Source organism: Zingiber officinale, chromosome 1B (assembly GCF_018446385.1).
Source record: "Zingiber officinale cultivar Zhangliang chromosome 1B, Zo_v1.1, whole genome shotgun sequence".
NCBI classification, from domain to species: domain Eukaryota; kingdom Viridiplantae; phylum Streptophyta; class Magnoliopsida; order Zingiberales; family Zingiberaceae; genus Zingiber; species Zingiber officinale.
In genome coordinates, this window is record NC_055986.1 from 41,806,028 (window position 1) to 41,818,906 (window position 12,879).

Sequence of the window (12,879 nt, forward strand, 5' to 3'; positions counted from 1 at the left end):
TATAAAAAATTAAATTAATTTCCTATAAAGGAGAGTCTGTTACACATGTGCACGCTAGTTATTACTATTAATCAAAATATTATTAATTTAATTATTAAATTCATTCTAATAAAAATTTTAAATGATTAATTCTAATTATTTTTTTTATAAATTCGTACTACGATCATAAAATGATATTGAAACTAGAACGACCTTAGTGACTGTTATAATAAACTACCATGACCGTCAATTTGGATTATATCCATTGGATTAGTCTACCCCATCAAATAATTTAAATGAGTTTATTTAAAATTTTAACAAACCATTTAAAAGTCGGTCCAAACGAGCTCATCTTTCTAGGTTTGTTATGGGCTTGATTGACCCGTAGGTTAAAAAAAAATTATTAAAAAATTAAAAAATTGAAAGGGCAGATTTCACTTGCCTCAATTTAAAATTTGTTAATATATGTTTTTAAATTTTTTTTTTTACGAGATGGTAGATTAATTCTAAGGGCATCCATAGATCAGATTGGGAGTTCTTTGGAAGCTCCCATCGTAATGTGGCAAAGAAGAAAAAAGCTCCCTTCCACTACGAGAGTTCTTTGATTTTATAGAAGGAGCAACTTCGTGTCTACGGAGCCACTCCTACTCCTTCGTTTGTTTTTTTAATATTAATTTTTTTAATTTCTGTTTTAACAAATAAAAATAATAATATATTAAAAAAATTAATGTGGGCACCTGTAAAGGAGTTATTGAGATAATTTTTTTATAATAGAAAGATATATAAGACTTTTTACCCCGCCCCACTTATCTGTAGTCCTTTTTCGTAAATATGGTACAGCGAAGGGCTTAATCGAAAAGCTCTTCTGTTGGAGCCCCTCGTTGGTTTTATTTATCGTCGGAGAGCTTACCATTCCGGCTCTCAGATCGAACGCCGCCGCCATGTGGAGGATCGCCACCGCGGCCTCGAGGGGCCTCCTCTCATCTCGCGGAGCGACGCCTAATCTCATGCCTGATCGCTCTATTCCATCCCGCTTCGAGGGCATCGCTGGCGACTTAGCGACTCTTCGTTTTGCTCGGGGACTCCAGGCCGCAGTAGATCCAAGGATCGATCATCTTGCTTCTGTGGGTTCCACCTTTTCCTCCGCTGCTTCTTCGCCTGAGATTGCAGCGGAAGTCGTCGGATCTTTGGGGCTTGCTTCGTCGTCTATCGCGCACAAGGCGAGAGAGTTCTCTGAGGGCATCCGTCACTACGGTCGTTGCTACTGGGAACTATCCAAAGCTCGTCTTAGGTTTCTCCACTTTGATACAATTTCCTTTTTTTTTCTATTATTTTGGATTTGAATAATTTACTACTATCTGTTTGTGATTGAATAATCTACTATTATCCAGTTATTATGTTTCGGGATATATTTGATAGTGATGAAGTAGTCATAAAACTATCATTTCTCTAAGGATATATTCATGTGAACAGGTGTTCTTTGCATTAGAATTCATGATTGACTTTCTGCTTCGCAACTGGTAATCTTGGAATGGAATAGTTGTTGGAATAGAAGGGTTAACCTAGAGATTATATGGCATAATTGTTGGAATAAAAGGGCTAACTTAGAGACACTATGACAGAATTGTTGGAATAGAAGGGGCAACGCTAAGTGACATGCTAGAGTGGAATGTTTAGTCATTTATCCAGAGGATAGAAGGCTTGTAAGACCAGCAATGTCACGTTGGCATTGGACTTGACCTTGCCAGATCCCCTGAAATGCTCATTTTAGACAGGCGAGGAAGGAAATTTGAAGGTAATGTTTAGTAAGACAGCATCCCTCTGTCATCAAGAGGTGTAGTGTTAGTGTCTTCAAAGTTAGCGGGTGCGAGGACAAAATTATCCCTTTTTTGGAATTTGAAATTTAAGGAACATAAATGAATGTGCTAGACCTTTTGCAAGTTTTGTCCTCTTGAAAGGAAGTTTTATTGAAGTGAGTTTCAAAGCTTCTGAGCTCTGACTACCACTTCTTGTCAAGTACCTCTAGCAAAAAGCTAGAGAACCTTTGATTAAGAGACTAAATTAATTGTTTGAAATTAGGTACATTTCAGTAATTCAAAATTTAGCTGTATGGTTTTTGATTTGGATCGTCTTAATAGAAATTTGAAAACTTGGGTGTAATTTTAATTTTGAGTCTAAGCATCCTTGAGTGTCTTGGAGTTTGAAGAACATGGCATGAGCCACTGAGACATATTCAGAAACTTGTGATTTAAATGTGTGCGAATAGAGTATATAGTACATGTTCAAAGGCTCTAAAATTGTCATGTGAACGGTATTTTGAGACAAGAACAGAAAGAGAATTTTTGAATATGAGATTTTGATCTTTGTGCATCTTCAATAGTAAAGATCTCCAATGAGATATGACCCATATTTCTATATTTCTAATAACAATATAACGGAGTTCAATTGGAAGAATAAAACTCATGGTTGACCTTATATAGATGGAAGTTGCGGAGTTCAATTGGAAGAATAAAGCTCATGGTTGACCTTATATAGATGGAAGTTGCGGAGTTCAATTGGAAGAATAAAACTCATGGTTGACCTTATATAGATGGAAGTTGCAACTTGTTATAAGCTCTATAATTTTAATGAAATGATATTAAAACAAGTGTTTCATATCCATATCTACCACCTGACTAGGTTTGTAGTCTTCACTGATCTTGTTAGCTCTAGCTTTTGGTGCCATATGACTGGCATGAGCATAATGTGAACCTTCTGTGTAGTATTTCCCCAATATGCATATATAATTTTTATAACTAAAAGAGGTGTTAGGTCAATTTGATGCCATGCATTAAAGAAGCATGCATTTGTTTTCTGATTTTTTTGTTTCTATAGAAACTATCTTTTCTATCTTTTCAGTCCAGATGCGTAATCATAGTGGTTTTCTCCAGCATGCTAGTGGTTGCAACTTCTGGAGCTGGTTTTGTTCTTGGGAGCAGTAGTTCTATTGATCTTGCTGGGCTTTGTTGCACTTGTGCTGGTACTATGATGGTTGCAGCATCTGCTAACTCTCTAAATCAGGTATTCTTAACTTTTCTGGCTATGCCATACCATACTTTTTAAACTGAATTTCCTCACTTGCACATTTTAGCTAGTTGTCCTTGTACTGCAGTTTAGGTAAGAACATCTTGTATGCAATATGTGCTGTAATATCATAACAGAGATATGATATCCTGTCGTGTGTTTCTATGATTTGCTCTACCATTGTGTGTTTCTACGTCCTAAGTCCCAAGGAATTGGATATTGCACCTTTTCATGAATGAAACCGCAATCTGTGAAACAACAGGATAAAATGTAGGAGCTTTAATATGTAATGTTAGATATGTTTCTATTTGATTAGGGAAATATGCTTAATTGTGGACTGGTTCTCCTAATCGTTGTCTCTAATTCCATCATTTAACGTTGAGGCCTATAATGTAGAATTAAAGCATAAAGAATTACTCATGAATTTGCTGCCCGACAATGGACAAGAGGACAATAACACCAAATATTTCAATTATTGAATTGGTCGATGTATGATGTTTTGGCCATGAGTTTTTTCTTTTCCTTTTGCTTGTGTCGTTGAATATGCTTTTAGTCATAAATCACGGCCCATCGAGACAAATTAGAGGTTGTCTTGATATATTTGTTGTTGAACTTATGGACAGTATCAAGTGGTTCCTATTGCCACAAATATTTCCTACACTAGGAATGATTCTACTATTGAGCAAATAGATTGATTTGGCAAAGTCATCTTTAATTATACTGACTCATCACTATTAAACTTGTATTTTGGTATGACCCTTGGATATGGATCACGTAATGGGACGGTTAACCGGCTGATCGGTGGAATCAATCTTTGTCTTCTTGGTTTTATGACCTTGACGGCCTATGGTGGTAGGCATAATTTGACGCTCGTTAGGATTAGAGAACCTTCGATCTAGGAGGTTTGATTTCTTTTTGTAAACTCGGTCGTAATCTTTCTTGCATTATTCCGTACATTTAAATACAACTACTGACGTTCCTTCCTGACAAAGGAAGAAAACAAATTCCGAATAAGAAAGGTTTTATTCTTACTAAAAATAAAGATATTAGACTCAATCTTACGAAAAATCAATTATTATAGCTGAATCAATTATCTTAATATGCACCCAGAGCGCTAGATCTTTTATCTATTGATGAGCTCTAGATTGTTGCATGTGCTGAATTTAAAAAATAATGAGTACTTCCCGATGATGAGCTACATGTGTAATGTCTTCCTGAATCCGCATGGTTTGAGGAGTGCGAGTGCCTGTGATTGCTTTGAGTTAAATTTCAACATCCTCGACATGATCTTGTTCATCATATCTTCTAATCCCACAAATCAGAAAAGATGTTTGCAATGGTGACTAAAGTTCATCACAATTAAAACAAAGGTCATTGGCACTTCGTTCTTCCATTTCCTCCTGATTTAATCATTTGATAAATGGTTGCTTCGGTGGTTGGATGGGGGTGTATCGCGGTGTGATGATATATTCAGATCATTTAGAGCGGCGTTTATAAAGACAGGTCAAACTCATAGCCAATGTGAGATCTTTTGGGTGGTGAAGCTCGACTTCCGTAGCGATGTGATCTTGGAGGTCACTAATGAATATTTAAACTTCTTGTTCTGATGTTAAGGAACTCGCTCATGCCGCCAATTGTTCATCTTTCGCGGGTAGTCTTCCACGGATCCTGATTGTTGAAGTTTGCCAAGCTCGCTCAATTTGTTGTTGCGAATAAGTGGCCAAAACCTCAGATTAATTACACTGATCTTTAAATTCGCCTCGTTGAATATGAGATCGATTACGTTCTAGTTTGATGAACCATAATTGACTATCTCCCTCGAGATGGAATGAGGCTGGCTAACCTTTTCTCCCTCCTGCGTGCGTTGATGGTGAAAAAAATGGTCACATTGATTGAGCCATACCAAAGGATCTGACTGACCATCATAACGTGGGAAATCCAATTTCGAATATTGTGGTATATATGAGGGTCCTTCCTCATGGCCACGTTCCCTTGTGGGTTAGGATGGTTGCTGCTCTCTTCACCTGGATGACTGATGTGCGAGTGTAGCTTAGAGAAGCCTTTGGACAATTCCTCTAGTTGTGAGTGGATGAGTTGCTGCCGTTTTTCATTGGCGGCTTTGTCCTCCTAATAAATTTTAAGAAAAGCATCAAAGCATTATTAAAGTGCTTGGTAGTCACCCATTACAACGAGCTCTAATACCAATTTGCTATGGCCCTTGGATATGGATCATGGAATGGGACAGTTTATAAGCTGATTGGTGGAATTAATCTTTGTCTTCTTGGTTTTACGATCTTGACAACCTATCGTGCTAGGGATAATTTGAGGCTCGTTGGGATTAGAGAACCTCTCGATCTAGGAGGTTTTATTGTTTTTTTGTAAACTCAGTCGTAATCTTTATTGCATTATTCCAGCTATTTAAATACAACTACTAACATTCCTTCCCGACAAAGGAAGAAAAACAAACATGGAATAAGAAAGGTTTTATTCTTACTAAAAATAAAGATACTAGACTCAATCCTATGAAAATAAAAGATACTCAACTTAAATAAAAATCAATTACTATAGCTAAATCAATTCTCTTGATATGCACCCGTCTTTCTAAATGTGTGTATCTTTTGTATTTGATGGGCTCTAGATTCTCTTTTGTTGCATGGGCTTGCCCACGGTCCATAACTAGCTGAGTTGCTGGACTTTGTTTAGTATCATCATAGGCAGAAGGTGATGAACTTTGGTATTTATAACTAATGTGCTTATGCTTGTGACATTTTTCATGATGTTTCTTCATTTGTTTTCTTCGAGATTTTTGAAGTTGGTCCATCTGCTTAATGCAAGGAAACATAAACTTATCAATTAATGCACAATTTTATGCCCTTTGTTTAAGTGCATGTTTTCAGTATTTCAAATATTAACTTTGTTCTTTTTAGTTTAGTTTTTAATAGTGGGTTTCTGTATTCAGTTTTTTTTCTTTGACTTCTCACCAAGTTGTGTGTGTTAGGTGTTTGAAAGACAGAATGATTCTAAGATGAAAAGGACAAGGCAGAGACCACTTCCTTCTGGACGTATAGGTGTTCCTCATGCTGCTATGTGGGCATCAAGTGTTGGGTTAGCTGGCACCATTTTGTTGGCTTGGAAGGTTTAGTAATATTTCCATTGATAAACTAACTGGTTTAAACTTTGATTTGCATTCACATAAATGAGATTATGGCTGATGGTTTGAAAAACTTCATTGACAAGGTACATTGCAGGCTAACTATTTGGCAGCGGGGCTTGCAGCTAGTAATTTGGTTCTTTATGCTTTTGTGTATACTCCATTGAAACAAATACACCCCATTAATACATGGGTTGGAGCAGTAGTTGGTGCCATTCCTCCACTTCTCGGGTAATATTTTATTCCTGCAAATAATCTGACATTATGTTCACCCTTGCATAGAGATTTCCTATTATCCAAGCTTTATTCAGTAAAATTTATATGCATTTTTCTTCAGGTTCTTGTTTATTTATTCTTATCTGTTGTTGGTGTATTTATTGAAGTAGTGCCTTTCTGCTACAATTTATTTTCAATAAGCTATATATCAGAATAAGCTCTGTGGAGGTGGCATCTGAGTTTTTTTTTTTTTAAAGTTTTTTTTATGACCATCTGCATGTAGTAGTATGATTCTTCGTTCATCCTGTTTTGTCAAAGCAGTTGCAATTTGGTTGTTGCCTCCTTGGAGAACGAAACTAGAAACCAATCTAATCTAAGCATGGATTTAGTTTTAGTCAGCATTTTCATGTAATATTCTACATATAAAACATAAGTTTTATGTGGGATCCATGCTGGATCATACAACTAAGAAGTATGGTAAAAGTAGTGGTGCAATATAGCTTGTTTGCTTGCAATTCTCATGATTTACCCTTTATGTTTATGGTTCACACGCTTGCTTTGCCCCTAAACATTATTCAATTTCAGGTGGGCAGCTGCATCTGGTGAAGTATCTTTAAATTCAATGATTCTTCCAGCAGCTTTATATTATTGGCAGATTCCACACTTCATGGCCCTTGCTTACTTATGCCGCGATGACTACATTACTGGAGGGTTTGTGTTTCTATTTGACTATAAAAACTCAATTGTAGTTCATTGGGAAGCATTCTCTCAGATGATTCTATACTTGCATGTTTGAACAGGTTTCGGATGTTCACTCTTGCTGATGCTTCTGGTCAAAGAACTGCTTTAGTGTCTTTGAGAAACTGTCTCTATCTGCTTCCACTAGGATTTTTGGCATATGATTGTAAGTTTCTAACATAACAGGAGTTTCTCCTTTTGCATTTGTTCACAAATTACTCATTCTTTCAGCAAAGATTTTATATACGGTATAATCAGGGATGAAGGTGAAAATAACCAAAAGCTTAGGCAGTGCACTTAGAGATTTTTTTTCTTTTATTCTATATTCTTCATGGAAGATAGACGTTACTTGTTTAAAGATACAGTGCATGGTTTTTAAATTGTTCCATGCTAGTTAGCATAGGTAAAACTTACAATTCCACCTGTTGGTTGATGAACAAAATAGACTTGAGACTCTAGATGAGGTGAGTAGGTTTTTGGTTTCCATGAGCTGTAATTCAATGTGAATACCACTTCTGGCCTTTTCTGAGTGGAAATAGGAGGTGAGGGTCAGTGTTCTGCAAAGGAGCTTCTATGATGACCTTTCACAATTAGATAACTAACACAGCGAGGCTTCTCTGTCAGCCTTCCTCAAGCTATGATGGGATGCAAAGGCTTCTTTTGTTGTCCACGAGCTGCAATGGGATGCAAGAGCTATGCTTCTGCAGCAGGATTATTCGTTGACATGTGGGTTTGTGTGGTCTATGCCAATGTTAGACAAGTTAAACTACATACTGCTCTTCTTCTTCTTATCATCCTGCCCCACAGTTTGACCTTCCTAACTAGTGCATGTCAACCCACGGGCATGACATTGGTACAATGTCATTCTAGCATGGGACTGATATTCCAGTTTGGGATGATACTTTTAAATTATTAATTGGTATTTGTAAATTTTAATTATATTGCTTTGGTTTTTGGTATTTCTTAACTAATCTTTTGGCTTGATATTTACTTGATATCAATACTAGTACACATCAGGATCGATACTAAGGATCTTAGTTTCTTAGCGTGAGGTATAATTGATGCAATGAACCAACAATAGGGAAAATCACATTCACCAAGAAGAAGAAAAAAAGAATTCTTCTGTGTGATAATTTCACCACAGATTAAGATAACTCCTCTTTAATGTGAGCTTGTAGATTCAGAAACTTCTTGCAAGAACAAAGGAAAGACTCAAACTCTGAATATTAAAAAGGAAATAAATAAACCTATAATGCTAATATAATTATTATCCTTGGAGGAATCAATAGGTAATGATATTTTTTTTTTTGTATTCTCCACTATTTCAGAATCATTGACATGATGACATCAGAGGTAGTTATATGCTAAGAAATATAGATATGTGAGCATTGGACATCTACCCCATTGGTGTTATCATTGATCTAGCTCCAAATCTTGCAAACTGCATTTGTCTTTGGTTTAAATTATTCCAAGTTCCTCCTACTGTGATAATTTCTTAGATACAATCATCAGATCCCCTTTCCTAATGATGTTGATACAGCCATCCTTTGTCTCCTCGGATGAGTCTAGTGGCTAGCGCATGAGATGTTGCCACAATGAGGTCTGGGATTCGAATCTCGGCAAAGCCGAGGTAAATACCTCCCTTATGTGCTAGTCACTATTCCAAAGGCTAGTAGCCGTCCGTGATTTACCTCCTCCGTGTTGATCTTGGGACGGGTTGGCGGGGGCACTGGGGGTGAGCGTATTCGCCTTTTGCCACAATTGATACAGCCATCCTTTTCAGCAATTTCTTTGTACTTGAGTTTTAACACGATCCAACTTCTACTTTTAACTCCCCTTCATTCGACACCCAATTCTGTTCCTTCCTCTTGTTCTGCATAATATCACCCAGAGAATGACAAGCAATGTTAGTCTCAACTATTGGAGTCCATCTTATGAGATGCCTCTGTAGAATAATATTCTGATCTTTTAAATTACCTTATGTTAACTAGTATTTTCTTTCATCTCGTTCAATTTCTAACATCTTCAACCTTATTAGAGTCAACTTGTCTCTATTATTTGTCTTGAGCATGTCCACAGTCCATACAATTTTAATATTTGTCCTCATTTTTTATCCAGTAAGGGAGCTGAGCTACATAGAGTGCACATGCTTTTTATCTCTGGAAGTTGCATATGCTTTTTTTTAATATTTCTTTTCTGATAATTTCATGTATCCGTCTCAACATTCTAATCTCTGCTATGAATAAATTGGTACTTTGGTAGTACCACATTCTAAATGTATGCTTTCAGCTGCATTGGCTAATTTACATCAAGAATTTTTTATGTTTTGCTCTCTGTTGACTGACCTACCAAATAAACCTTCATCATGTAGGGGGCCTTACTTCAAAATGGTTTGCACTTGAATCCACACTTGTAACAATGGGTATCAGCATAGGAGCTCTGTTATTTGTTCGTGATCGAAGCTCAAAGAATGCACGAAGAATGTTTCATGGAAGTCTCATTTATCTCCCTGTTTTCATGTCTGCTCTGCTACTGCATAGGCTGCCTAACGAACAAAACGAGATGACGATGGCGGAACCAACAAGAAATGACGAAGTCCTCACCGAAACCGAAATTGTTGCGTCTGAGGGCAGCAGCAGCAGCTACAAGAAGAGGAAAGGTCGATCGCAAACAGGTCCGCCAATTGCCTATGCTTCTGTTGCTCCGTTCCCCTTTCTACCAGCGCCTATGTACTTTCCCTCCGATTCATGAGTTACAAGCGTTTTGGTAGTTTCATGGTTCCTTAGAATTGTAACACTTATTGTTTATAGTGTTTTGATGAGGAATAAGATGGTTCTGTTCCACCTTCAAACAACAGTTTCTCAATCTCGTTTGTAATAATTTCTGAAAAAGTTGCCTTTCCCTCTCCCATCCAAAAGGTTTGAGTGGATTTATTTAACATCAGACATTGTATTTTACCATTTGATTGTACATTTTCGATTATTTGTTGGAAAAACACGAGTTCAAACTTAACTATTTCATAATCTTTCATTAAGTTATTTAAAGCTACCTAATTTAATAAATGACACAAAGCTTCTTTCTATAAATATAAGATTTTCAAGAAGAATCTTCTTATAGATTTTGAAGAAGAATCTAATATAATGAGATCTATCAAATTGCAGATAATAATTTAAGATTCTCCTTCACCAATTAAGATTTTATGTTGTGTTGTAGTTGTAAAATGTTGAGAAATTTTAACTTAAAATTCTACAAAAATCCCCTTTAATATTATTAAAAGGAATTTAATTTATGGGTGCTAAAAATTAATAATTCTTATTAAAAGTTTCAAAATAAAGAAAGAAATTCCTTATTTTATTGATCTGATCGAAACACCACGAGAAACTAAACGAGAGGAGCAGCAAGTCTTCAATCAGTCGCCGGCGGCGTGCAGTGCTCCTTCAGCTTCGGCGCGAAATCGCTGCTGAAGTAAAAACTGGTGAAGACGGCGTCGAAGCACTGCCCCTCCATGCTCCTCACCGCCCCGCAGCAGTCCCCCTCCACCTGCAGCTTGCCTGAAGTGTCGGACCGGAAGAGCGAGTGCACGCAGCCCTTGACGGGGCGGATCGGGGCCATGCATTGCTTCGCGCTCGGCGGCGGAGGCATCCCTATACGCGGCGGCCGTAAGCACAACCACCGGGCTTCTCCCCTGCAGAAAGTCGGCCACCGGGGCAGAGCTTCCGCTGCCGGCGGCGGCCACACGGCCAGCATCACCACAAGCAGCACGGACAACAGCTCCAGTGATCGCCCCATGGAAGTAATATTCTGGATTTACTGATATGAATTAGTTGGTGGGAAGGAAAGAAGAAATGGAGGCATATTTAAAGGTGTGGTTTAGGAAGGTTAATGCATAATTACAGTTACTTACGTAGGCTTTGTAGGTTATGTTAGAGTCCTAATTACTACCATCTTTGTATTTTGCTTATAGGTTCATCTTTCATTAATTGTTAAGAGTAACTTAAAATTCATTTAAGTAATCTTATAGAAAATGACTTAAATCGCACAAATAAAATTTTTAAAGCTTTCATTTTAAAGTATCTTTCTTACCATTTGCATAACGCCCTTTTAATTTTTACCCAAAATTGAATAAAAATAAGCAAGGCCGCCTTAAATTATGAAAACCATAAAAAAGGCACCTCTCTGTTTTTTTTATAGGTCAAAAGGTCCCATTAGATATTTTATCCCGATAATACTCTTTTATTGTAGTATTATTGTAACTTTTATAAGTAGCTATTATAATAGATAAAAGTTATGAAGTAGTTGTTACAATATTATTTCTTATTTTCAAGGCTATTGTAATATTTATAACTAGCTATAGGATCATTGTGCATCGATTAGAGGTGGGTGAATATTGACCGTTCTTTTTTTTAATGCACTTTCGTTCATTCTATCAAAGTCATTAGTACGCAATGGAATAAAAAATAATAAATAGATAGAAAAAAGACACATGAGATTTTTTACTTGGTTCTCAATCCCAGAGTCATATGCACTCAGCATGAGTCCACTAATGGTTTTCTTTTCGGAAGCTTTTCCGAAGGTGAAAAAACTTATCTTATAATTTAGAATGCAAGTACAAATAGAATAATAAACTAATACAACTTGTAATATGCAAACCAAATAAATAATGGCGGCCGGTCCAGAAGTCCTAAGGGTAGCGCACTCCTTTTGAAGCTTCCTCGATTGTAGAGCTTCTGTTATAGCTTTTATTTCAAGAACTCGGAGTATGAGTAAATGAAGAATTGATATCTTGAACGTAGAGTCTTCGTCTCCTTTTATAGAGTTGGATCAAATCTTTATCTGGATCAACTCTTATCTGGATGAAGTTATATTTGAATGAAGTCATATTTGAATGGAGTCATATCTAGATCAAGTCTTATCTCTATCCATATCATTTGCATTATCCTTATCCTCATCCAAATCATAGTCTTATCTCTATCCATATCATTTGCATTATCCTTATCCTCATCCAAATCATAAAGATGAACCAGATCTTTTGCTACATCATCTTTCATGTCAACATTTCATAACTCAGCAATCTGGACCGAACCTAGTCAGTCTACCAAACCGCTGGTTCGGTCTACCAAACAGCTGGTTCAGTCTACAAATCACTAATTCTGTTTATTGAAATAGTTTGGATTCTGTTCGACCCAAGTCAAGTCTAGTTCACCCATTTGTATTTGTCTACTCTCTATTTTGTTTCCAACTTCAGGTTCTTGTAAAACAACCACACAAAACATAAACAAATAACCTAGCCTATATCTATAAGTTTACTTGACTTACTAGCTTACCTTTTGCTTGAAGGTCCCTCCTCTAAGTCTACCACCTAAGGGTCCATCCCTTAGGATCAAGCCACACTCTTATAAGTCTACTTGACCTACTAGGTTTACCTTTTGCTTGAAAGTCCCTCCTCCAAGTCTACCGCCTAAGGATCAATCCCTTAGGATCAAGACGCACTCTTGTCTAGGCATCACCTTGGAGTTCACTCCTTCAAGACTTTCTATTATCTAGGGTTACCTTCCCCTAGGGTTTTCCATTTGTCTAGCTTCACTCACTAGGACTTTTATCGCCTACCTTTACTCACTAGGGTCTAACTTCACTCATCAGGACTTCCACCACCTAACTTTACTCATTAGGGTTTGGCTTGCTCACCATAACTTTCCCTTCTAGTTAGGACTAGTCACTTAGTAGACTTCTCA

The 12,879-nt window shown here is 37.0% G+C and overlaps 2 protein-coding genes across 2 annotated transcripts; one reads left to right on the forward strand and one right to left on the reverse strand.

Annotated features, from left to right (window-relative positions):
* Positions 1 to 848: 848 nt before the first annotated feature.
* On the forward strand, positions 849 to 10,159 carry LOC122055639 (protoheme IX farnesyltransferase, mitochondrial-like). The gene is made up of 7 exons (XM_042617176.1): positions 849 to 1,270; positions 2,910 to 3,039; positions 6,041 to 6,178; positions 6,291 to 6,424; positions 6,995 to 7,120; positions 7,210 to 7,313; positions 9,519 to 10,159. The coding sequence occupies exons 1-7, from the start codon at positions 921 to 923 to the stop codon at positions 9,896 to 9,898; spliced, it is 1,362 nt and encodes a 453-aa protein (XP_042473110.1). The 5' UTR covers positions 849 to 920; the 3' UTR covers positions 9,899 to 10,159.
* Positions 10,160 to 10,516: 357 nt separating this feature from the next.
* LOC122054164 lies at positions 10,517 to 11,919 on the reverse strand. Its single transcript, XM_042616007.1, has 2 exons — positions 11,798 to 11,919; positions 10,517 to 10,948 (listed from the first exon to the last, which is right to left on the reverse strand). Exon 2 carries the CDS (start codon positions 10,934 to 10,936, stop codon positions 10,553 to 10,555), a length of 384 nt encoding a protein of 127 aa, XP_042471941.1. The 5' UTR covers positions 10,937 to 10,948; positions 11,798 to 11,919; the 3' UTR covers positions 10,517 to 10,552.
* Between the last annotated feature and the right edge of the window lie 960 nt (positions 11,920 to 12,879).

Excerpts from the sequence above, each read along its gene's own strand:
- LOC122055639 (XM_042617176.1), top strand. The coding sequence starts at position 921 with ATGTGGAGGATCGCCACCGCGGCCTCGAGGGGCCTCCTCTCATCTCGC. Across the intron at positions 6,179-6,290 it reads CCATTTTGTTGGCTTGGAAG|GCTAACTATTTGGCAGCGGG; the intron begins GTTTAGTAATAT and ends GGTACATTGCAG. Across the intron at positions 7,121-7,209 it reads GATGACTACATTACTGGAGG|GTTTCGGATGTTCACTCTTG; the intron begins GTTTGTGTTTCT and ends ATGTTTGAACAG.
- LOC122054164 (XM_042616007.1), bottom strand. The coding sequence starts at position 10,936 with ATGGGGCGATCACTGGAGCTGTTGTCCGTGCTGCTTGTGGTGATGCTG.